Consider the following 27165-nt stretch of genomic DNA (forward strand, 5'->3'; position numbering starts at 1 on the left):
AAATACACCAGAGCAACATACACTTTATGCAGACTATTGTTCCACTTGACTTGTCTCCAAATTCCACTTTCTTTAGGAAATATAAGGTGAGCTGACTCTGTTTTCCATTTCAACGGAAAGTGATAAGTCGCAGAAATCCTCTACAGAATTACCTTCCACTTTTGATTTTTTTCCAAAATTTTACTAATGCTTTTTGAAATTATTAACATCTGCAACATTCATTTGTTTTGTTTTAGTTTTCCCTGCTAACACTTTTTTGTTTCTCCTGAAAAATGGCCAAAATTGAGTTATCCCCTTCTTCCGCTTCCTGGATCAATTCATGAACGCCATTATATTTCATAGCGGCCATAAAATTTCATTAATATTATGAAATGTCAGAACACATTCCATGAAACGTCATAATATCTCCTTGAAAAATCAAGTCTGCAATGAAACGTCAAGAGATTTGATGAAAAGTCAAAACGTGAAACGATAAATTTAGTGTGGTTCTGAAAATTTATAACCAAGATATAAACTTTTATGTCGGTCTTTGACATAATTAACTAACAATGCTTCCATAACGTAACATAAGACAATGTTCGCTAAAGGGTAAGGGTACGGACTTGTGCAAATACTTCTAATAGTATCTCCACACACATTCGAGACACAGGAAAGATACCTTATCCTTTTGAAAAGAAGTTAGAAGTTAAGGGTTATAAATTAAACTCGAACGATAACGCTATGATGCCCTTTTGAGTTAAGTTAAGGATCCCTGTTATCAACTTGAAATTTTTGAATTTCGTAAGTTGAACTCAGCCGTACTCGTATATTCATGTGAGTACACCAGAAAGCTGAGTGTTTCACTCCTCGGTTACAGCCCAAAATATAGACTGCTGAATGTTAGATTGAAAAGTGAGTTTAACTTACCATCTTCAACGTTGTTCGCTTCACTGTGGGCTGCACTTGAACCTGGGACGCTCTGCTCACGGTCGAGCACACGTCCAGTAACACGCTCACGATGGGGACACCGAGGGGGTATTTACTCGCGTAATAGACTGTACATGTCTGGCGTAATAACGCGTAATAACGCGTAATAGCGCGTAATGGCCGTAATAACGCGTAATAACGCGTAATAACGGCGTAATAAGGGCGTAATAACGCGAAATGTCATTCACTTCGGCACGCTTGTTAAGTCCCTGATACAAGGAGTAGTGACGGCTAGGACGCGGCGATACTCCTCACTACCCCTCTTCCTCGCTCTTCCTGTTCTTGCCCCCTCTACCCGACTGAACCATTTTCCCGCCACTTCAACATTGGCACGGTATGTGCAGAGGTCGGAAACGGCCTAGGGAGCTCGTGAGCGTGAGCCCGCGCCCCACCGCTGCCGACGGGCCGCGCGCGGCGGACCGCTCTGCACGGCGGTACTAAAATCGACAGAACTTTGTCAAATTTTCATCAAATCGATCAAACGAGGTCAGGTTTGAAATCTACACAAAATTTCCTTTCGATTATAAACAATGGTTTAGCGTTTCAAGTGTTTAAAACACGTTATTTTTCAATTTTAAGTCAATTTTACCGGCAACGGACAGCCGACTTGATATTTCTCATTCGCTTAAAAAGTGATTTTTGCTTTTTTTAAGTCAATACATGCAGCGAGCCGATTGTTTACCCTATGGCGTGGTGTGTTTGGAATGTTCAAACGACCGCTGGGGCGACCATAGAGATCTAAAACGTAACTAGGACATTTGGTACAAAATTGGGTTTTGCAACTCTGGAGGTTAAAAGCACAGCTTGTAAAAGCGCGTTTGTCATGTTCTAAACGCCTAAGCCACCGAGAATTTTATTCTCTCTCGCACTGGCCCTGTGGTAAGGGTTTAGCGAAAGGAGATCAAACTTCAGATATCTCGCAAAAGTTCCGAAACACTACGATAACGCCAAGCAAACGTACAACAGAGCGTACAAGCAAACGATTGAAAATCTGACACCACCACGTTGTAGCGCGGACAATTTTGCAAGCCATAGTCTAAGTTTATCTCAATCGGTATCCGCTAATACTAGACGCGTAATAACGCGAAATACTTGCGTAATAACGCGTAATACTTGCGTAATAACGCGTTGTACTAAGAGACGTAATAACTCGTAATAGACGTAATAACGCGTAATAACGCGTAATACAGGCGTAATAACGCGTAATAGGCGTAATAATGCGTAATAGGCGTAATAATGCGTAATAAGCGTAATTGTAATAGACTGTACACCAAAATCCTGAGTAAATACCCCCTCGGGGGACACACGTCACTCAGTACGCGCTCTTCTGCCGCTTCACTGAAAATGAAAGATTTATGATCAATACGCAGCTTAGGACGAGGTACCTAATCAACCACAGATGAGAATTTTAATAAAGGGTGTATTTGCAGCGTATTAAGCCAGATAGTGTTAAAACCCAAAGTACGGCGAGGAGACCTTCCTGATTGGGACATACACACGGACCTCACTCAAAACCTTAGTTCTGATCATGACTCTTTCACCTGGCTTTTCTCAGCACTCCCTATCTCATCATGAAAAGGGCGCATCAGTACAATTGCAATTCAAAAAGGTCTGCCTTCTTGAATTAGACCAAGCTAATATGACAGGCTGTATCACTCCTTACATTAGGCGAAAGTCGGAGAAAACGGCTAAGAAAAACGTGGCAAACTATGTACGTCTCTATGATAATAATGTACAGGCATTCCGGTCGTGGAGACGTGAGCAATTCTCTCTCACAGCAACGAAGCTCAAAACCTTCATGTCTCAGAGTCTGGTCGCGATAGGGAAACTAGCTTCAAATATTTGGCTCTCTCTTTCATAGAGGCCACGGTTTCGAGGTGAGAACGTGTGAGAATGTTTCAAACCTAAAAAGTATCGCAATGGTCTCTTTATCGGCATATCTTGAATGCTACTTGTCCCTTAAGAAAGGAGCATGAAAAGTTGGGTCTTTGACATACGAAACCTCTAAATGTTTATTCATTTCTCTGCATGTCCACCGGATTACCGGTCTACACTGGTAAAACTAAAGCGTAATTCCATGCTCGAGTCAAGCATAAAGTTACGCTTCAAGACGTCCTTTGTTAAAGAGTAGTTTACAAAGCAATAAAAAGTACTATTTCCTCCTTATCTATGTAAGATTTTGTTCGTTATATTGACTTAAAGTCAATTTGCTGTTGACAAAGAGTCAATACGTAACTGACTAAAAACCAGCCAGCCCCTTTTATAAAATTAGGATACGCACTTGGTTTATGGACCCTCGAGTAAAAGCTAGCTGACACCTTTAAGTGTCTTGTAGCTGTAGTTTTAGGTATGTTTTTAAGTATCATCTGCTAAAAATAGGCATAATAATTGATGACAATTTAATCTTTAAAGTGAACAATAGTGTACCTGGGTACCAAGGAAATACTACATATTATTGCTGCTTGAAAAACTACGTAAGCAAAGGACAAAAAGTAAATAACGAAGAGAAAAAAGTCAACGTGTCCGAGAGAGTACGCTTGAAATGAAGCATACTCTGGAAATTATCCCATGCATTCAGATAGGGGGAATCTAGGCGGATGAGCCTGTAACGCTTGATTTCAAGCGTAAACTGATGACGCTTGAAAACAGAGGGTAATACTAATTTTACCAGTGTAGATCTTCTCCGAAAGACCTTTAACTTCCGCATATATATCCGTAGCAGATCAAATCTTTATTTCTCAATCAATTAAACACAAGTGGGCCAAATCTCAGCCACCTGGCACGAAAACCCTCAAAAAGTTTAGTCAGAGTGAAAAGCAGGGCTACACAGATTAGACAGAGAAAATTAAGCACTGAGAAAACCTTGCAAACTATTTTAGGCCTTACAAAGAAAGGCAGTTTGTTACAACAAAGTATATTGAGCATACAAACGCTTACAAAGGAAATATATCGTAAATGATGAACTACTTCTTCGTAGAACGAAGTAATTTAGGAAGAATAATGTGTGCATAAATTACTTTGTAAGGTTATAGGCGTGAGTGACTTGACATTTTGTCGAGCGCCTGGTCAATGGAAAACGCACCCACTTCATATCAGACAAATCCGAGAGGGTTGGCGACACGTAGGGCTTAGTAGTGCACCTGCGTAACATTCCGTTGGGCGAGGGGCCTGCGTAACGTCACGCTGCGGGGGAGTGAGGGTCGGGCCCTGCGTACCACTCCGTTCCATAGGTGAGGAGTTCAGAAGTTTCGAAAAATGTTTAACGCACATGAAGGGCAATCTTCCACCCGCCTCTAAAGCGCCACGCTTTGCCCAAAGACGGCCATAAGCCTACCTTGACTTCCGGTTCGACGGGCGAGCCTGGACTCGGCCTCGCTAGCCGCCCTTCCTCTATCGTAAGTCCTAGGCCTGTGCGGACTATCATTTGACCCAATGCCTGAGGTAAGCCAAAATCGGAAGCTGAAAATGAAGACAGAAACAGAAAATGAAACTCTGGGCTGTTAATACGAAACACGGGACCAGAGGCCAAAATTGGGTTTAACTTGGGATCGAAGTGGATCGTGCGAAATAGGTTATCAAGGGGGGCTATCAAACTGAAGTGGGTAGGAAGGAGAACATCCTTCTTCGGCTGGTTTTACGTACGTTCTAACGATGAAGGTCGAAAACTTTACTTCGTGATGTCTCGTTTTTAATGCCAAACCGGAAGCAACCAAGGGACAGTTGATATATCTCAACTTTAACAGTTAAGATTCGACAGAACACCCCTGTACACTACCCACCTGCCCACGGGACTTTTCCACGGATAGGGACGGTAGAGATCGTCAACATAATTTTTAGTCGATTCTGCCCTCTGGATGACTACAATCACATAAGATGGTTCCTACGACGAGCTTCACGTGTCTCGGACGTACATGGTTGCGATCATCTTTCATGTCTGAAGTTTCAGACTATTAACTCCAAAATGTAACACTCTCCAGTTCTCAAATTTCAGACCATCTAAGTGGTCTGAATTATCAGACTTTTTTTTTCACAGTGAGGCGCATAAACGTGTGCTTCAGAAATGCTGTAGAACGAACGGTGTCCTCCAACCCTCACAGTCACGAATCTACCACCAGAGGCGCCTTCGCCCGTCAGTGGAGTGTTCTACTTTCTAACTGCCTACTCACCAGTTGCAGTCCGACGTCGGGCTAACTGCTGTGTTGCTGCTTCAGCGCGATGGCGGACGCCAGCGTTTCTGGAGATGGTGAGAATTTCCATTCGTATATTGTAGTTCCACGTTTCGGTGAGCCTGTAGAAACGCAACATGAGAGATGAAGGATTATCTTTGGGCTGAACGATGAGGTTTTCTCGCAGTTCTCAAGGCGAATAACTCACCTTCCACGGTTGGCCCTAGTTGTCGTGGGGGAGTCTCGGTTCACTCGGGGTTCAGTCGGAAGCCACGTTCCCAGAGCGCTCTGTACGACACACCACCTGCATCTAACTTTTGCAGTCCCCAACTGGACGTCCGGGACGAGTTCTCTTAGGACCTCGCATCGGGATCACTATGCACTCCAAACATTATACAGAAGGGTGCTTCACTGATGCAGTTGGACACAAGAATGGGAATGACCATCTGAAATAGAGCGTTCAAGTAGTTGCCTATCGAAGAACGAGAGGAAGAACAAAACCGGAAGTCGGGAAGATAGGGAGCAAGTACCACGGCCGGTGAAAGGGAAATATATTCACAGTTAATTTTATTTCTTCTCTTCAAAAGTATTGGAAACCGACGAAAGTGCTTGTAGAAGAGAAACGCTTCGGTAAAGTCTTAAATTGATCCACTCACATGGGTCTGGGATTATTTTGCCGGTACCGCTTTTTTTTTCCCTCTCGCTCTTCGATCGGCGACGACTCAAATGCTCTCATACCTGGACCGGAAGTCTTGGCATGCGCAGACTGTCTGAGAGTGGAGGGGGGACGTCAACGCATACGCGGAAGCGGTTTTGGTTCTTACTTCTGTTCTTTGACTTCCGGACTAGGGATTCATGAGAATACCTTATTTCGTGTTGCGCGACAGGGTGGGCACAGGGTGCTTCGGTGGACCCACCGGAAGTGAGTTGCTATGTTGGCGGCAGAAGATCGTTAATTGACACAGCTACTAGACATTTGGGGTATTTTATCGAATTCCTGGACCGGAAGTCAAAGTCTAAAGGAAGAATCGGAACCACCTCTGCGCATGCGCAGACGTCCCCCCTCCACTGTGAGGCAGCGTCTGCGCTGAAACAGTTTTGGTTATTACTTTTGTTCTTCCATTTCCGGTCTGGGGATTCGTTAAAATACCCTATCAACTTAATAGTGATGGCCGTTCGTTGATTTCGTTACGCAGTTTTGGGCACTTTCTGACACGCGTTCCCCGTCTAACGTGACGTTACGCAAGACCAGGCCGTCAGCGCAACGTTACGCCAGGTTAACACTAATTTTACTGAGGGGTCGGCAACTCATAAATTACTTCGTACGCGGTGGCTGTATTACCCTATGTTACCATAAATTACTTGCATATTACCACAATTTCGCCTCACAATACCCCTATATTACTATGGGGTTACCCCAGCAGGTATACAGTCCCACCAGGTATAATCCCAACAGGTATAATCCCTACAGGTATAATTCCCACCAGGTATAATGCCCACCAGATATACACTATTTAATTTTAATGTTATTTACACGGATTCCCAATAAGTATAAATCCCAGCAGATACACACCCATTTTATTTACCTCTGGAATTAATATGCTCGGCACGCTAGTTGAACAGTGCCTCTCGGTTTCTTAAGTCCCAGGCAGATTTTCTTCGCATCTAATGGCTGAATTTGCAACGTCTATTGGACCTTTATTCGTTTTCCTCTAGTAGACGTCTGCAAACAGACAAACATTAGACCAATCTAGTGTTGCCCTTGCCTCTGTATACCACAGCACTGAGAATGAAAGAGTCACCACCATCACCCTTTCATTGGGTAACGCACGCACCGTTGCCCAAATTTGGGTGACGAGCCCGCGGTGACCAAATTTTGGGCAGTCATAAAATCGTCGCCCAAATTTGGGTAACGCCGTCGACGACGCCATTAGGTCCCCGATGACGCTCTTCCGGGGCCACCACGATGACCCAATGTGGCGTTGAGGCCTCCGGTCATCGTGGTGGCCCCGGAAGGACGCCATCGGGAACCTCACGGCGTCGCCGACGGCGTTACCCAAATTTGGGCGACCAAACGCCTGTTACCAAATTTCGGGTGATGAATTTTTCGTCACCAAAATTTGGGCAACGAAGTTGCATCACCCATTTAAAGGGTGATGGTGGTGACCAATTCATTCTCAGTGAGTAGCGCAACTTGAATAACGATCGAAACGCGAGTTGCATACCCCCTAGCGAAGGCAGTTTCATCGGGAGTGCATTTCCTGCAGGGAATGCGCTCGAGTCCAAGCTGTCATCATGCCAATTTGTAATCAATCATTTCGTTGTTTTTCTTCTAATGTATTCCTGGTGAGAATTATACCCATTGGGATGTATACCTGATGGGAATTATACTTGATGACACACATAAAAATCTAATATTAATACCTGTATATCTGGTGGGATTTATACTTGCTGGGAATCCACGTATAGATAATTAAAATAAAATAGTGTATATCTGTTGGGAATTATACCTGGTGAGATTATACCTGGTGGGACTGTATACCTGCTGACATCACCTCATTACTATATATTACTTTGAATTACTTTTACCTGTATTACTGGTAATATACGTATACTCCCTCGTACACGACCAAGGGAAGTTGCCGACCCCTCGAATTTTACCCTCTATTTCAGTCCGAACTTCTGTGGTGGACTGTCGTTTTCTACGTGTAAGCGCAACGTTGCGCTGGTTCGGACCTCTCAAGCTGTTAAGTTGAGCGTATAAGCCAACGACAACTCACCTTATTGTTATTTCTTTCCAAATGGTAAAGAATCTACCCACGTAGCTTAAAGGTGTTCAACCTGTTGAATCTGAAACCCTCTATGCAAATTTTTATCTATGAACTTTTAATATACTGTGTTTGGCAGTTTTTGCCAATTTTTTCACCAGGGTCCCTCCTTCAGGGCGTGAACGATTTCCGCCTTTGGAGCAGCGTGAATCGTTCATGCCTTTTGGAAGGGCATTAAAATCTTGCGTTTAAGTCCTACCGTTTACGCCCTTCCCAAGGGCATTAATCGATTCACGCCGGCGAAGGGCGTAAAAGAGTATTAATGCCCTGAAGAGCGTAGTTTTTATGCTTTTGTCTTGCTAGTGTGTAGATCAGGCGAAAAACGCTGGTATTAAAAGGCCTTGACAATTTTACCCCAATGGATGTGTTATTTTACCCGTGCATGTCAGGTCAAATTTCGCCAACACGGACGTGCAATTTTCTACCACCCACGGATGGGCACTTTTCACTGCCATGTCGCACTCTGAGGCGTTTACGCGCCCATTGGTCGAAAATTCGCCAATTTTTTTTTACAGTGCAATTCCAGCTCTAGCAGAATCCAGCTCAGCAGCGAGGCCTAAGGCCGTCCCCTGGCTCCACTGAAATTCCAAACGCTATGAGTATTGCACGTGTGGTGCAATGCGTCGACCGAGGGGGTATTTACTCAGGATTTTGGTGTACAGTCTATTACAATTACGCTTATTACGCATTATTACGCCTATTACGCATTATTACGCCTATTACGCGTTATTACGCCTGTATTACGCGTTATTACGCGTTATTACGCCTATTACGAGTTATTACGTCTCTTAGTACTACGCGTTATTACGCAAGTATTACGCGTTATTACGCAAGTATTTCGCGTTATTACGCGTCTAGTATTAGCGGATACCGATTGAGATAAACTTAGACTATGGCTTGCAAAATTGTCCGCGCTACAACGTGGTGGTGTCAGATTTTCAATCGTTTGCTTGTACGCTCTGTTGTACGTTTGCTTGGCGTTATCGTAGTGTTTCGGAACTTTTGCGAGATATCTGAAGTTTGATCTCCTTTCGCTAAACCCTTACCACAGGGCCAGTGCGAGAGAGAATAAAATTCTCGGTGGCTTAGGCGTTTAGAACATGACAAACGCGCTTTTACAAGCTGTGCTTTTAACCTCCAGAGTTGCAAAACCCAATTTTGTACCAAATGTCCTAGTTACGTTTTAGATCTCTATGGTCACCCCAGCGGTCGTTTGAACATTCCAAACACACCACGCCATAGGGTAAACAATCGGCTCGCTGCATGTATTGACTTAAAAAAAGCAAAAATCACTTTTTAAGCGAATGAGAAATATCAAGTCGGCTGTCCGTTGCCGGTAAAATTGACTTAAAATTGAAAAATAACGTGTTTTAAACACTTGAAACGCTAAACCATTGTTAATAATCGAAAGGAAATTTTGTGTAGATTTCAAACCTGACCTCGTTTGATCGATTTGATGAAAATTTGACAAAGTTCTGTCGATTTTAGTACCGCCGTGCAGAGCGGTCCGCCGCGCGCGGCCCGTCGGCAGCGGTGGGGCGCGGGCTCACGCTCACGAGCTCCCTAGGCCGTTTCCGACCTCTGCACATACTGTGCCAATGTTGAAGTGGCGGGAAAATGGTTCAGTCGGGTAGAGGGGGCAAGAACAGGAAGAGCGAGGAAGAGGGGTTGTGAGGAGTATCGCCGCGTCCTAGCCGTCACTACTCCTTGTATCAGGGACTTAACAAGCGTGCCGAAGTGAATGACATTTCGCGTTATTACGCCCTTATTACGCCGTTATTACGCGTTATTACGCGTTATGACGCGTTATTACGGCCATTACGCGCTATTACGCGTTATTACGCGTTATTACGCCAGACATGTACAGTCTATTACGCGAGTAAATACCCCCTCGGCGTCGACATATCGCACCATACGTGCAATGCCTCAGCCATATTGCACCTTAAGTGCAATGCATCCCGAAAATGTCCTATGCTAATGCATGGGAAAAGGGAGGCATTGCACTTCATGTGCAATGCTTTTGCATCGCACCAATTGACGCTTTACTCATAGCGTTTGGATTCTCAGTGTAGTATTATGTATGCTCTCAATACTTCGCCAGGTCGTAAGCGTGTTGCCTTTCTGTCCCCGCAGGAATGCCGCAGTGCCTGGCTGCCCCGGCCGTGCCGGTGGAGTCCCTGCCCGACGAGGCGCTGGTGGCGGTGCTGCGCCGCGTGCCGCTGCCGGACCTGCTGCTGTGCCGCGCGGTGTGCCGCCGCTGGCGCGACCTGGCGCTGCACCCGGACGCGTGGCGGCACCGCGAGTTCCGCGACATGTCCATCGACGTGCCCCGGAGCGTGCTGCCCGCCGTGCTGCGCCTCGCGCCCTGCCTGCGCCGCCTGGACCTGTGGGACGTGGTGGGCGAGGTCGCCGTCACGCGGTGCGCCGTCGCCGGCCTCAAGCTGCGCTACGTGGAGAACGGCTTGGTCGCCGCGCTGGCCGTCCGCCTCCTGGTAACGTCCACGCCACTGCCGAGCCATTCGGAAGCGCGGTCTGTCTCTCTCGCACACTCTCGGCACGTTACTGACTCTTTTCTCCCTAATTACGTATTCGTATAGCAACAATAATACTCAAAGTTTTGTTAATATTTCCTAAGTAGTTCTTTAAAATAGGAAAAGTACGAATCTTGATTGCACAAATTTCTTGCATAAGTTCTGTCAAAATGACAGTCATGCTATGAAAATCTTATAAACTATATTAATATTTGACCTAATTAGACCTCTCAAAGAAAAGCAGCGTGTTCTCACAAAGAGTACAAAGTAAACACTTCGTAATTTACGAACTTCTTCGTATCACAAAGTAGTTGGTGCCTCATATATGCTGAAATAACTTCGTGTTCACGAATGGGTGCGACAGGGAGCGTCAAAACGGTCCTTCTGAATCGCAAGGGAAAGTAACTTCAAATTTCAATCTACAATTTTTTTTAATTTCACGTGAATTTTGGATGAATTTCTACTAATTGCATCCAGATTTCTATGAATTTCGGGATGAACTACACTACACTCTCATTCCACGAACGTGACTGATAGCGTATGGATAGTGAAATTGATGTGGAATTTTTATGAATTTTTACTAAATTGCACGAACTTTGACTAAGAAAGTCCATGAAGTTTGATGTACCACTTTTTGGCAGTTGTGTCCCCCTGCTTGCCCGGGTCGAGTAGTTAGCGTAACGTCCATATTTGCACCCAATCGACCGTGGTCTGCGCTCCCAAGACCCCACTGAGCTTTTTCTTCGTATGACGACCATAAAGTTTAGTATCTTGACTGCGCAGCGAAAGTACCATACGGGTTCTCCTTCACTTGTGTCTAGTTCCTTCATATTTCGCACAAATGTCTCTGGGTTACGATAGATTTGTTTTGTTAAGTATTGGGAATTAGCTTAGTATCATGACTACAAAAATTGCTTTTGTGTATTCGGTCCTTGAAAAACTGGCCACTTCTAAATTTATTTGTACTGTTGCATTCTCAGCCTCATATAGTGTTATTTTTGTCATTTTATTATTTTTTCTCTTTCTTGCCTATAAAGTAATTAAAGTAGACGTTAACCTTACTATTCTCTCTTCAGCTTTGCCAGAACTTGTATATTGTGGAGAGTATCAAGTCCTTCGGACTTGACTTTTTGTAAATATGGTGTCATGTAGTGTTTGATAATACGTCGAATTTTAACAATTAAAATTTAAAAACGGTATAAATTGTGTGGATAAAATAGTACATTTAACGTCTGCTCTAAATACTTCACAAGAGAGGAAAAGCCAATACGAGAGTGTGAGCCCACGTTCGCCCCAAACATCACTGCAAATCCAGTGGTGAGTTTGCTGCACAAATTTGGCAAGCCGTTTAGAATGCCAAAATTTGGCAACCTTTGGTCGGAAATCTTAACAAGCATGCCAAACTTTGGCAAGCTGGGTGGTATTCTCAGGACAAGCTTGCCATTTTTTGGCATTCGAAACGGCTTGCGAAGTTTGTGGCAAGCAAACTTGGCAAGCCGTTTTGCAGTGATTGGTCCGGATGCTGCGAGGCGGCCCCGATGCGTGCCACTCTGACACGGACCTTGGTTGTTGCAGGCCGCCCTGGGCGAGACCCGCCCCCAGCGGCTGGTGGACCTGACCGTGGGCGGCTGCGAGGCCCACTCCGTGGCGCTGCTCCGCGCCGTGCTGGACCTGCGCGGCCTGGAGAGCCTCAAAGTGAGCGAGTCGCCCGACATGCGGAGGACCGTGACGAGCCTGCCCCCCTGGGCGCCGCCCCCCGCCTCTCTGCGGCGGCTGTGGTGGCAGGGCAAGGTGGCAGCGCACTGCGCGCTGCTGGCGCTGCTGCAGGCGCACGCCGCCACGCTGCGGGAGGTGGTGCTGCGCCTCGCCACCAAGGAGGGCGCCAAGGTGGAGGCCAAGACGGCCCCCGCCCTGCTGCTGCTGCGCCACTGCGAGCGCCTCCAGAGCCTGAGCGTCCAGTGGAACGCGCCGGAGGAGAACGACGGGGAGGACTCGGACGACGAGGAGGTGTGGGAGGACGACGACGAAGACGACGTCGACGAGCTGCCGCGGGCCGACCCGCTCGTCAAGGAGGCCCTGAAGGGCGTGCTGCCGCGCCTCGCGGACCTGAGCCTGGCGCAGGACTTGCCGTCCGACCTGCACGCGCACGTCGTGGACTGCGTCCGGGAGCAGGCGGCCCCGTCCGGCGCGTCCGCGCTGACCCGCCTCGCGCTGCGCGACGGCCAAGGCGCCCAAGGCAACCACGCCTCTGTGATGCTGGCCCTGCTGGCGACCCTGCCCGTGCTCGTGCACCTCGTCGAGCTGGAGGTGGAGTTCGCCTGCGACGCGCTGCTCGACGCCGTGGACCCCGACACGCTGCCCAGCCTGCGCTGGCTCTTCTCCAACAGTGTGCTGCACAGCACTCGCGCCTGGGCGCACCGCGCCGCCGTCACGGCCTTCATGGCCAGGAACCCGCGGGCACACCTGGGGGCGCCGATGCGGGCCCCCTGCGGCCGCCAGTGCGCCGAGTGCAGGCTGCCCTGCTACTGCCTGGTGCACTGCGACGACCAGAGCTGGTCCTGCGTGGCGCTGTACAGCCACGGCCCGGACGACTGCAGCGTGGGCGGCCACGGGGACAGCCGCGGACACGACTGCCCCATCAAGAGCGTGCGGCTGGCGGCCGGCCTCTTGGTGGGCAAAGGTAGGCATTTGCACCGGTTTGCGAAGTAGAATAATGAACTCATTTAAAAAGCAATAACTTATTTATGGGTCATTCGCCGCCGAATCGACGACGGTCTGTTGTTGAGGTCGATGGATTCGGTCCAAACCACTTTAAATTGATGCATTGGGACCCCAAAAAAACCCCTCAAAGAGGATTTTTTTAAAATATTTTTTCTCAAAAAAACCCAAAATTTTCAAGTTTTTTACATAAGAAAATTTATGAAACAAAGTGATAGACGAGCATAATATTTTAACGTAGTTTGAGAATTTTGACAATACTTTTTCCTAGGATTCACCTTAGGTGACCGCTTAAAACCCGAGGGGTGAATCACTAGTGTACTCATCTGTACAAATTTGCCCGTACTCAGTGTACTCCCAAGTTTTAAAAACGTGAATTTCTCTAGTTTTTCGACCGATTTAACGTCGAGTGCCGTTAAAAACGCCAAATAAAGCCCTAAGACTTAAAAATTTTGAAATTTATGAGTAAAGCAAGGTGTACTCACCCGTACTCATGTGTACACCAGAACGCTGAGTGATTCACCCCTCGTTTAAATCACTAAATATTTCATGTGACAATATGTATCTTCACTAAATCGGGTTGATAAAATTTTAGCTAAAATTTTAGTCGAAACTTATGACGACAAAGCACATTGACTCAAAAATCAATTTTCTAAGGTCAAAAAGTTACTAATGATACATCTTCAAGCCAGGGCAGAATAAACACCTCGAGAATCGATCCCATTGCTGCTCAAAATGTTGAACACAAATTATTTTAGGTATTTTGCTCTCCATTTAAGGGGGGACGTCACTCCAAAATGATCAAAAATTGCAACTTTTTTTTATTAGTTTATATTATTGACCATTCCTTTCTGCGTCGAATGGTGAAAACCGCATTCCGGAATTCAAAAAATTGCAGTTTTAGTACGTTGTGCGCCGCGAACATGCATAGGGGAAAAGCCCAGTTTCCCCAACTTTGATCGCGTTTTTCTCGGAACATGAAATTGCAAACGGTTGCAGGCCTCTAGGGCGCAGTTTTTGAGCTACAGCGGGGAGATTTAGCATGGAAGCTCCTCCGACATGCCGCTATGGTGGGTAGCAAAATAATTTGCATTGGTCAATTTTTATTATTTTTTAACGTTTAAAATTGAACAATTTTGACTAAAAAGATTGAACAATATTTTTTGCTATGTAACAAACACAACTTAAAATGATTTTTGAAATGTGGTTGAGGTACCCACCATAGCCAGACATCTCTGGAAGGCTCTCACCAAATTTCAATGTTCTAGGTCAAACCGTTTGGCGTCCATCGCTGCAACAGTGCGAAATGGTCTAACCTAAAACTCAAAAAAGTGTTTTCAACGAAAGCGCTGTACTGCCCTGGCGGATCGACTTTGTGTTGTTTTATACTTAATCTGTTAAAATATGAACAATTTTTCTCTTTCCGTTTGGTTTTTATGACGTTTTTACAAAAGCACTGTTTTTGGAGTACTGTCCCCCCTTAAGCCTAGACCCCTAAAGTAAATGGTGGTAGTGGTGGTAATTGTGGTCCATTGTTTCAAACAGCTGATTCTACAGAGACAGCATTGTTTGTAAGTGGTCTCTACAGATAAAACTATTACACCTGTCCTCACTCATAAAATCTTGAAGCCTACTTCTGCGCTTTAAGACCGTAAGAAGAGCTACGCTTGATGCCAAGCGTACTCAAGCCAGGTCAGAAATTCTTACACCCTGCTTCAAGCTCAAAGTCAGTATGCTCAATTTCAAGCTAATTAAAATCCTTGCTTCATTTTACAAGCACAGGAGAATGCACTCATTCATTATGCAAAATCAGCTCAATTTCATCTAAGAGCATATCTTAGCTTCATGCATCTTTCATACATTAAATGAACTTTCAAAGAAAATCAATTTAAGTAAGAATTTTTCGACCTGGCTTGAGATTAACTATTTCTCATTTACTTGTTTCTTTTTTCTTCTTTTTTAACAGTGCAGGGACACTCCTGTCTCGCCTCACGCTCTGGCTCTTGTAAACTAGTAGAACTTTGGGTGGGGGGGGAGTGTTTCTCATTCTCTACTGGCACCCTAGACAGTGGGACGGGCGACAGAGGCGCCCAGTTTCTGGGCATGCTAATTTAGAGTGTGGGGACAGTGTACTGCTCCAGGTGAATTTGGAGTGGTCTTATTCATGCCTTTAATTTGACAGTGGGGTTCCGACACTTCACCTGGACGCGCTGGCCGCTGTGCACTCCGAGGGGCGGTCCGGCTCCCGTGCCGCTGCAGGGACGAGTGGAAACCGACGTGGTGAGTGGCGCTGGCTTTTCGCCGAGAAGTCTCTCCTAGACAGGCGCGCTGCGACGCGGACCAAGGGGAAACAACTCGCAAATTAAAACACCCTAATTCAATAAAAATTTGAAATTCACCGAAATTTATTAAAATTTGTCGAGGTTTTCCTCAAACTTCAGTAGCTTTTTTTATGTAACTGAAATTTATTTGATTTGCACACCAATATTCAGTTAGTACCCCTTGGACGTGACAGGCGGGATACATAGAAAGAAACTCACTAAGATTCTCCGCAACTACACGAAAATTCTTGGTCTTTTACGAAAAATCCCCACAGGAACCTTCGTCAAGTCCCAATTTATTTCCAACGGTGGTCATTTTATCGTATGACATTGATAAACAACGTGAATGCTCACGGTTTTTGGCCCGAGCAGCTCATCCTTGGATCTTAATGATCTCAACATAACGACGGAGATCAAATCTTTTCTGAATAGCGTAACCGAAATTCTCAAATTTTTGTCTTTTTTTGCCATGGTTTTGGTGTGTTTTTCGCGAAAATTATTTTGAGCCGTAATGGCCGGGTCACAGGTTCTGAGGTGCACATAACCCCCCGCTCATTGCGAATTGGAAAACGAATGTCCATTTTGATGTGCGGTGCGGAAGTGTCTTTGTTGACGGTGTGGTGCCTGCCCCGCAGACGCAGTGCTTGCCCGACAGCGTGCTGGTCCAGGTGTTCCGACACCTGCCATTGGAGGACCTGCTGCTGTCCCGGGCGGTGTGCAGGCGATGGAGGGACCTGGCGCTGCACACGGAAGTTTGGTGCACCCGCGTCGTGGAGCTAGACTCGGATCACCTCTACCGGAGACGTTGGCTGGCTCTGAACCTGGGTCTGCGCCTGGCGCCCTGCATCCAAAGTCTAGTGGTTTCCATGAGCAAAGTTTCGCCTTCCCTCATTCAACTTGCCGCCATCCCGTGCCCAGTGCGACGTCTCAGGATAGTTTGCTCTCTCTTCAGAGAGGAAGATTCAGCAAAGTTGATTATGCGCTGTGCACTCGAGAAGATAATACGCCGGCAGGTAAGCAAGAAACGGGCTTCTCGTCATTTTCACTGACCAGTTGGTCAAGTAGTATTGCTGACAAATTTGCATGCACCGCATGAAATGTTTTGTACAGTTACAGTTTTGTGCGAGACATCACAGTGTTTGGTGCACACAAACTTATCGTACAATTACGAAAAACCGCACAAATTTCCCCATTTTTGTTCAATATATCGTTCAAATTTGTACGAAAAGCTCGTGTGCTTCAAAAACTGCGATGTCTCGTACTAAATTTGTACAAAAACATTTAGTGTGTGGGTCTGTCGGAATAGCTGTTAGGCAGTTAGCTGTGCACACTGACAAGAGAACATGTTCACGCGGTTCTCTCAGATTTCGTTCAACCTTTTTAGGCACGAAGTAGCCTTATAGTATACCCAGGATTCAGCCGGCCCGAGATTCGATTTGTGTGGCCCTTTATGCATTTCGGAAATTTTCTATACGATTTTAATGAGATTTTGCAGACTTGTAGAACTTTGAACGCTGATTCTGATGCTGAAATCTGGTTAAAAAGTCAACGGCCAATTTTGAGAAATTTGCTGTCAAAATCGCCGTTTCCATGGCAAAACTCGACTCGTCAAAGGAAAAAAAGGGAGTGGGGGGAGCCGAGCCGAGCCGAGCCGGACCAATAGCGGAGCTTCTTTTTGGGTCTGTACAGCTTACTCCAAAAGCTGAAATAGCACGTTCGAAATGAAAAATTTCTTTGACTGCAGGTAGACAAGATGCAACAATAGAATTGGTGTCGTTTCGAACGTGGCCATTTGGATCGCCCGGCCGGCCAGTGACTTTTTATTAGAGTGTCCCGCACCAATCCTGCACCGCTGCGTTGTTGTTTTTGTTGTTGTTTTGTTGAAAATTTTTGTTACTCTTCAAATCGGAGTGAATTGAGCCATTTAACTGCGTACCTGTGCACATGCATCTGTGAATTATCTTTCCTTAATGTAGTTTAAGAGTCGCTTTAAGACTTTTAGTCTCTTTTTGAATAAGCTGGTCATGTAGCTGCTCCTTTTAGCCAGGTTTGATGGTACTTCTGATTCAGTTAGCACCATGACCACTTCGCTCCACCTCGCGACTTTCAGTGCTCATGTTCCTCGAACAAGACTCACCCGCGTTTCGAGACCATCCCTCTCGAGTTTATAAAGTTTGTCAAGCCAACCGTCGTGGTGTTGCTACGTTGTGAGTGAGAACTATTACACAGAATTGAAGAAAACATGACTAGAGAACCGTAGCCTTTTGAAACAAGCCAAACAATTCAACGTCAGCAACAATGGAGGGGCGGTTTTAATGCGCGACTATACTCGTGTTTTCAGCTTCGCGATTTTCGCAAGGGCGCAGACGCCGACAAAATTGTTGCCAACCCGCGAAAATTAATTAACTGCCTTCTTTCTGCTACCAAATTTTTCATAATGATGGACTTCAAAGATGTTCCTTTGTCAGATCACTGTGGAATACATTAGCATTGGAATTTTTCGAATTTCCCGGCATTTTGATTTCTCTTTATTGCCAAGGTTAAATTTTGACGGGTGGCACATCGACCACATTGGTACCACTGCCGCCGTTCGTAGCCACCCTTGAGCCACGCCCTACCTTTTACATAACTTTTTTGCTTTCCCCACTCTCCTACCCAAATTGACTTCGTGACTCCTAGGATTTCTTGAAATCGTATTTTTTTTTCTCGTACGAATGCAACATAGGTTGGTGCCTAGATATATATGCACACCTGTTCCCAATATTTTTAAATCCATAAATTTGGGGTGAAATGGTTGATGTTTTTACATGCAATCAGCAGATTTTCGGTTTTGATTAGGCAGTTGAACCAAATATGAAGAAAAGATGATCTGTAAGCTACTTATCTTCTCATTTTCGTAATAATGGGATCAAACATTTTAGAAAATGGTGAAAAACTCTACTTCCAATTTTCTGACGTGACAGCCGGCAATGACCCACACGCTGAAAAAAGGCCTTTTCCCCCGTTTTTAGGGTAAAAAGGATTACAAAAAGGTGAGGACCATCTTGGCACCAACTCGGGGGTGCATTCTCCCTCAATCTTATTTGTTGGTCTTGAAAAAAAAAAGGTTGGATGAAATCTGAGTGTATGTTCCCTTGTGAGAATGAAATAGTGATGATCAGGACCTGATTGTGGACGAGGTAGGTTCAAGGGGCTTTATGCTTGACTCGCGCATAGTTACGCTTAAGTTTTACCAGTGTGGATCTTTCCAAAAGAAAACATCTTTTAGTTTAATCGTTAAAAATCTACGTGGACTTTTAGATGAATCTCTGTCCTGAATATGGATAGTTCAAAAGGGAAGCCCACATTCGATTTTTTTCGTCTAAGCACCAACTTTTCGTTCGTGTTCGCAGGTATCCCTCCTACGGCTGAAGCATCTTGACATTATTTGCGGGGAGTGGCCTGTCAATGATTCGTGGCTGCAAACCATGTACAGGCTGCCTGGACTGGAGCGTTTGGTCGTCGCGGATAGTTTCACAGGCAGCACGATGCCTGTGCCAACGACATCAATTGTCCCTGCCATCGAAGGATCTAATAGCCTCAGGTAACATGGTATTCCCGCACGGAAAAAAAGCTGTTGGTCGTCACGATCGGATGTACTCAGTTGTCGTTACAGTGATTGTGGGCATCGAACGGCTTGATTCAGACAACCAACTAGCGTATTTATCCTCTTACAAGTCACTTGGTCGGCCCGAGCCGATCGTCACAACCGACCGCTCTGCTCAAGGAAGTTAGGTTCTGAGAGTCGAGGTTTCACGGACCTGCCGCTTGGTGGCGGCGTCCCCGTTCGCCTATTAGTATTTCCGATTTATGTTACTCAAGTAAATAATTTTCGCAAATAATGTTGTCTGTTGCCTCGGTAAATATGTTCTCTAGCCGTCAGCTAAAAGTTCTGAACAAAATATTACACTGAAGTCGAGAAGAACGCATTTTCATGTTGCCTCTCGCTGGCGTCTACGTTCGGTCAATAGGTTAGGTTCAGGCATGATCCCCAACCACTTGTCTTCAGCTCAATCGGGCAGAGAGCGACGGTGCGGCGTCTTCGCCGTGCCGACTCATTCATTTTTGATTGTGATGCCAGTTTCGGATCACATTGTAAGAAACACTACATTTGCGAGGACCAAAGACCAAGTTGAAACAGAGTCTGCTGAGCGTTGCATAGAAATTCCCCACGAACGAGATATCGGCTGAAGTGTCAGATGAGTTGGTTCTCTCAACCAACTTTCTGGTCGTCTCGAAGAGGCACTAAAATCATACCTTCCCTGCAACTGATGGACGACGGTTCTAGGATACCTTATTCTTGGTTGTCACAATCAACACAGTCGTTCTGATGGCCAGCTTGCCTCAGCTCGGTGACATGGTTCTCACGATCAGAAATCCGGTAGTCCCCCAAGCTATCGAAAAAGATGGTCGTGGCGATCGAGATTCGGTCGCCACGACCACGGATTTTTTTCCGTGCGTATTCAGCAGTCAAAGAAGTCAACTAAGAGTAATCTCATTTGAGAAAAGACACTTTGTGCCGTGACCCCCTCCGATCGTCTTCATGTTTTGTGGGCATGATACCCACCCGAAAAGACTTCAAAGGCCAAAATATTATGTCCGGCAAAAATTTATTAGCTGAGTTATAGCCTAGCATAGATACACTTTCGGACCAAAAACATGAAATTATGTATTTTACCTCATGCAATCAATTTTTGCACCAAGTGGCTGGGACAGGCGTCCTGTTACGTAAAATTGTCCTGGGAACAAGGTTTTTCACACAGATGGGCCTGCGGCCTATATTTCTTGACGATATGGCCCAGAAACCACTAAGAAATGACAGTAATGGCACATTTGTCTTTGGATTTTCGGGGTAATTTTGTTTGCCCTAGTGTCTACTTAATCGATAGTACAAATCGTCTGGAATCCAATGAGCACCCACCCAGATTTTTATCTCCAGCCGTTTAGAAGTACTGGCGCTCCAAAGTTTGATTTTTGCGACATTTTACGTTTTTGGCGATGCTTTCACTTTTGGTTTGTAGTAAAAGCATCGTCATAAACGAGAAATGTCGCCAAAATCAAACTTTGGAGCGCCATAACTTCTAAACGGCTGGAGATAAAAATCTGGGCGGTTGCTCATTGGAATTCGGACGATATTTTTCTTACGATAAGGTACAAACAAGGGCAAACAAAATTATAAATTCCCGAAAATATCAAGACAAATGAGCTATTTTAGTCATTTTTAGTGGTTTTTAGGCTACGTCGCCAACAAATATTGACCGCAGGCCTAATCTGAATAACTAAGTCACATTTTACATTCATCAAATTTTAAATTTTAAAATCCGAGCGAGGAGTATTTTGACCAATCAGGCAGGGAGCGGCGTGAGACATAGCCTCCATGTTTTTTCTCGAAGCAGCAGGTCTTTGTATATAGTTGGTTGTCTTTGGGTACGTATAGTTCTTTCAGGCAAAATTTTAATGCTCTTGCAATGGCATTAACGACCCACGCCGTTGAAGGGCGTGATAGACTAGAGGGCATAGTTTTTATGCCTTTGTTTTCCTGGTGTAATGTGAAGTTGAGAAACCAGTCCCTCCCGCACGGAAAAAAAGAATTTGTTGTGACAACGAAAATGTACACTGCAAGAAAAAGTGTGAATAGTACAACAAATGTACAACAAAAACTGTACAATAAAAGTACAACACACTCTACCAAAAATGTCCTGTAAATGCCGTTAATTTATTACCAGTTTTCACTGTAGGTCAATTCACAGCGTTTACTGAGAACTGCTCACGGGATTCACTGTGATCTTGTTCGCGGTGTTCACTGTGCACTGAGAAAAAAGTCTGGTTAAAAGTACCAGACCAATCCTAGTTAAACGAGTACTAGTTACTCATACGAGAATCCTAGTAACTCTCACCAGATGATCAGTTGCAGTAACCAGATCGGGTGTTGTGACATTTACCAGGTGTCTGGTTAATAATCCTGGTAAATTTTACCAGACTGTTCCGTAATTGGCACCATACGTAAAACTTCGAAATATTCGTTTCAATTGAAATGTTCGGGTGTCAAAAAGTAAACTGCAACCGGTTTCGTTATTTTCGGAGTCTTAAATCCGAAAGAAACACTGGGAGTATTTCCCTGAGCCAGACACGTAGAGAGTCACCTGGCGGGGATCCCCTCGACCCACAGGCGACGTGGTGGCGCAGTGGTAACGTGCCCGTCTCACAAGTGTGAGATCCCGGTTCGAATCCGGAGGAGAGGAGGAGGAAAAAAAACAATTCAGAGGTTGTTCGTTAACGAAATCGACGTCACATCAGATTTCATCACTACGAAAAAATATTTTATTAAATTTTGGACTTCTTACAGTTTTGTAAGCACATTAACTACAGTCGTGCTCCTTTATTTGTGCCGCTTTCCGAGCGAAGCATGTGACAATCAGAAAGCCACTACCTGGGGCCCGGGGTGATCACCGCCGGACGCCGGGGCCGACCCGGGCTGGCCCCCGGCCGGGAAAGGGACAGCCGGCTTAATCCCCTGGGCCGGGCCAAATCCCCAGGCCAGATCGAACTCCGCATTCGTCCACTTTTTTAACTTTCTGATTTCAAAAATGAATAGCTGACTAAAAACTACCACAAATGAAAAAAAAAATCACCTCAAAATTCAAATTTTGACCCCACCGCGGCGAGCCGGCGCGCCGGGACAAAGAAGAGGACAGATAGAAAATTTGGGCACTTTCCGTGGTTCAATCACCACCAAATTTTGGCTATGAATTCTTGAATGCGCATCAAAACAGACCATCAAAAAAGGTATGGCTTTCGTCGGATAAAATTGTTAAAATTCGAACATTTCGTTAGGAAAAGGCAAAATCTTGCGCCGCTGGGGTCAAAATTTGAATTTTGAGGTGATTTTTTTTTTCATTTGTGGTAGTTTTTAGTCAGCTATCCATTTTTGAAATCAGAACGTTAAAAAAGTGGACGAATGCGGAGTTCGATCTGGCCTGGGGATTTGGCCCGGCCCAGGGGATTAAGCCGGCTGTCCCTTTCCCGGCCGGGGGCCAGCCCGGCGTCCGGCGGGATCGGCCCACGGCACCTGAGCTCCGGGTGGTGGGGATGGCTCCGGGATAAATAGCAAGCCAGAAAAGCGGCACAAATAAAGGAGCACGACAACCAGGATGTTTGGTAAAAACTACCAGAAGGGGACCTGGCGGCATTGTGAGGATAACTATAAATCTGGTACGGTTTACTAGACTGAGGCCAACTAGACAGTTTAGTATTTTTTACCAGAATTCTAGTTGAGTTATATTCTATCAGACAGTCTGGTATTTGGTACCAGGATTCTGGTTATCGTTACTAGACTTTTTTTTCAGTGTGATCTGGTCCCCAGTAAACACTGTGAGTTTGACGCCGCTGAGCACCGAAGGACTGCAAATCAGGCTCCAATTCACGGCGTTTACTGTGGCCAGATCACAGTGAACACTGTAACCGAGATCACAGTGAACGCCGTGAACTAGTTCACAGCAAACGCCGTGAATTGCATAACAGCAAACATTGGTAATAAATTAACGGCGTTGACAGGACATTTTTTGTAGAGTGCAGGGATTGTAGAAAGTACAACGACACTCTACCAAAAATGTCCTGTCAATACCGTTAATTTATTACCAGTTTCCACTGTAGATCAATTCACGGCGTTTACTGTGATCTGCTCACGCGATTCACTGTGATCTTGTTCGCGGTGTTCACTGTGATCAATGGTCTACAGTAAACACTGTGAGTTTGACGCCGCTGAGCACCGAAGTACTGCAAATCACGCTCCAATTCACGGCGTTTACTGTGGCCAGATCACAGTGAACACTGTAACCGAGATCACAATGAACGCCGTGAACTAGTTCACAGCAAACGCCGTGAATTGCATAACAGCAAACATTGGTAATAAATTAACGGCGTTGACAGGACATTTTTTGTAGAGTGGAGAATTGTACAAACCACAACGAGGCCTGCACTGCCCAGCACTCGTCATGCCTGTTCCATTGTACTTTGTACAACAATTGTTGTACTTTGAAAGTACAATAAAAACCTGATAAAAAATTTGCCAGAAATTTGTGTACTTTTGTTGTGGTTATTTCCTGCAGTGTATGTTGATTTTGGGATAGCAAAAAAAAAGTTGTTAGGCGTACTATTAATTTTTTGTGAGAACGAACACTTTGCTCTCACGGCAAATAATTCGTCAGGAGTACAAACATTCATTTTCATTATGTTCAGTACTCCTGACGAATTGATAGTACGCCCAACAACTTTTTTTAGCTATCTCAAAATCAACATATATTTTCGCTTTCACAACACACTGTACAAAATTCCGTACTTTTGTACGGTACAGAAAAATATTGTACGGAGGTACGGAGAACAGTACGGAACGTTCCGTACTTGCTCCATATGAACCCATGTTAATGGGTACGGAAAAAAAGTACGGAACGTTCCGTAGTTGGCAAGTACGGACGGTCCAGGCAAATTATTGACCAGACATGTTCCGTTTTTTTTTCCGTACTTTTTTCTCACAGTGCGAATTCTGTTTTTACGTGCGAGACGCGAACTTCGGGTGGAGGGGCTGTGGGCTGACCGACTGGCGCCGCTCTGCCCGCAGGTGCTTCAAGTGGTCCGGCCCCGTGCTGTACGGCCACGTGCTGGACGTGCTGGAGCGCCACGCCGCGTCGCTGCAAGAGGTGTCCCTCACCACGTGGTACATGTGGGAGGGCCTGCCCGGCGCCCTGCGTCGCCTGGCCTCCATGCCGGCGTTGCGGTCCGTGCGACTGGACCTGTCCTCCTCGGCCCCGGCCAGCGCCACCACCAGGCTGCAGCCGGCCGTCGTCGGCGAGGTGGCGGCGCTGCTGCGCGCGCTGCCGCTCACGTCGCTGGCTCTGAGGGTGGAGCCCGACCTGGGCGACCTGGCGCCGGGGCAGCTGCTGCTGGCGGCGGCCGAGTCCGACAGGGCGCGCCTGGAGAAGCTGGACGTGCGGATTGAGAAGTCGCTCCAAGGCGGCCCCACCAGCGACCCGGCGTTCCTGCAGGTAGGGCGGGGCGGTGTTTTTGTCACGGTGAAAACGGAACCTGGTTTTCCCAGGAACTCCCTGGAAATCGCCTATGCCTTCACCATTGGCTTCCTGGGAAAACCAGGTTCCGTTTTTACCGTGATGTCAACATCGATATCTAATGTTTTAAACTTTCCAATACACTCTGCAAGAAGTGTGTGCCAGGCAAGCACTTCGCACTTCTTGGTGCTTGCCTGCAGGCACACACTTCTTTGCTGCATGCCTCAGGCACTCACTTCTTGCTTGTATGCCTGAGGCACCAAGAAGTGTGTGCCTTGGGTTGATGGTGCGTGCTTGGCACAAACTTGGGATTGCAGAGCACACACTAAATGTCATGGGACATCTTTTGTCTTACGGGTTATGCATGCAATTTTAAGCTCACTTGACGCTGATACAACTTTGTTCCCGCCTGGCGACCTATTTTGTCCGACGACTAAACTTTCATTAGACAATTTGCCCCATCTGGCGCACATAAAATTGCTTCACCATCGGTTGCGTCTAAAATTGCGTCATTCATGGGACAGAAAAAGTGCCATCATGTTTGATATCGAATATTGAATTGTTGTGTTCCAATGTATTGAACAACATCCCTAGTTTTCACAGTCAGAATCTTCACCTGAAAAAAGCTTCTCTTTACAGTTTTTTTTTTTGTGACTGGGCCACGCATTGTTCACTTTTCTCCATTTTGTCATTAAAATGGCAGAGCAATTTTCAATATTGGTTATTGGTTTGCCAGTACTCTATGTTGGATATTTATATTAGAAGCATCAATGTAGAGATATTGGAAATTAGCAGTTTTAAAATATTGAAATCGTATTCAATGCATTGAAACACCGTCCCCCTTTGCCTGCAGGCGCTGTGCTTCGCGCTGCCGAGCATGCCGCTGCTCAAGGAGCTCACCGTGGACTCTGTCTACGAAGAGGCGCTGCTCGGCGTCGTCTGCCCCGAGAGCACGCCGTCGCTGAGGATGCTCCGCATCGAGGCCAACCCGCTGCCGCCGCACTGCTGCCACGCCTGGCTGCACCGGCCGGCCGTCAGGGCGTGCGTCTCGCGCAACGCGCGGCTGCACCTGGTGGTGAAGCGGCCCGCGGCCTGCCAGTGCCACCTCTGCGCCGGCCTGGCGTGCTACTGCCTGGCGCACGCCGACAGGCACAAGGCCCTGGGCCTCGTCGGCCACGCCGCGGGCACGGACGAGCTCTGCACCGACACCAAAGAAGTCTTCGGGGGAACCTGCTGGATTGTCATCGCGTGAGCCCCTCGCGTTTTCATGCTGCCAGAATGGTGTCGCTCGTTATTGTATTTACTCTGCTCAGTGCTTTCTCCACTTAAATAAGGCCCTTTTTGTTTGTCTGTAAGGAATTTTACACAGCTCCGTTTTCCTCATTGAAACCGGCAAACTGCTGGACTATTTTTGTTCTATAATTTTTCTGGAGTGAATAAATAATAGCTAATTAGCGATCAAGCCATTTCTTGCTACCTTGAATAACTTTCCGCCAAAAAAGTAACTATTTGAGTTATTTTCTAACCAGATGTGAAACCCTGGCACTTAAGACTGTCCACAACAAAGAAATGAATGAAAGAGACTTTCTGCAACACATATATTTTTGGGCGTACGATTTTCGTTTCATCCATTCCTAAAGAGATGTGAAGTGTTACATTACTATTTGCATTACATTTCTACAGCACATTTATTGAAATGATTTTGGATGTACAGCATTCGTTTTACATTTCATGTCTATGGTATAAAAATCCAAAGAAGAAATGTGATTATATGTTACAATAAATTACGATTTCCTGAAACACGAAGATTACTGTGCTGCTCTGTAACATTTTGCCACAGAGGCGTGCGTAGTTTTTGGGTCTTTGTTTCACCACTGCACACTAAATGTTACGTACAAATTTGTACGAGACATCACAATTTTTTGTGCTCACGAAATTTTTGTACAATTTTCATGCGAAAAACTGCACATTTTTCGCCATTTTTGTACAGAATTGTTCAAAATTTTGTACAAACTTGTAAGAGAAGTTCGTGTGCACAACAAACTGTTGTGTCTCGTACAAAATTTGTGCAAAAACATTCAGTGTACACTCTAGAGTTCTTACGGATTACTTCATCCGTATTACAAACAAATTCATCCGTACCTTACAAACATTTTTGCGCAAGCGTAATACGGATAGCCTGATTTGTAACATACGGATGGCTTTGTCCGTAACAGATGTAGCTTTGTAACTACGGATAGTCTTACAGAATCCAAAGTAATTGCATTCATCGACACTCGTTATACAAACAGAATTCATAAATTACTCGTTGCCATACTGAGCGGAAACAGATAAGCAGTATATTATACTTTTTAATGCCAATTATCTTTTTTATGCACTAGCAAGCACTTTTACTTTTATTTGGCACATAATAGAGCTATTGATTGAGTTACTTGCTGATACGATAGACACTCTTGGGTAACGGTGGAGCAGGGCCACAGCAGAAAAAGATGTACTTACCGCCCAAATTTGGTGTTGATTATGAAATCACAGCA

General features: G+C 45.7%; 1 protein-coding gene across 1 annotated transcript; it reads left to right on the forward strand.

Moving 5' to 3' along the window:
• Nucleotides 1-4610: 4610 nt before the first annotated feature.
• Nucleotides 4611-26089, forward strand: LOC117645445. The gene is made up of 10 exons (XM_034385647.1): nt 4611-4777; nt 5000-5209; nt 10094-10452; nt 12067-13171; nt 15392-15489; nt 16166-16543; nt 18923-19113; nt 24187-24399; nt 24466-24610; nt 25485-26089. Exons 2-10 carry the CDS (start codon nt 5182-5184, stop codon nt 25881-25883), a joined length of 2916 nt encoding a protein of 971 aa, XP_034241538.1. The 5' UTR covers nt 4611-4777; nt 5000-5181; the 3' UTR covers nt 25884-26089.
• Nucleotides 26090-27165: the final 1076 nt, after the last annotated feature.

The sequence above is a fragment of the Thrips palmi genome, unplaced genomic scaffold (assembly GCF_012932325.1).
Source record: "Thrips palmi isolate BJ-2018 unplaced genomic scaffold, TpBJ-2018v1 HiC_scaffold_18, whole genome shotgun sequence".
Lineage (NCBI taxonomy): Eukaryota > Metazoa > Arthropoda > Insecta > Thysanoptera > Thripidae > Thrips > Thrips palmi.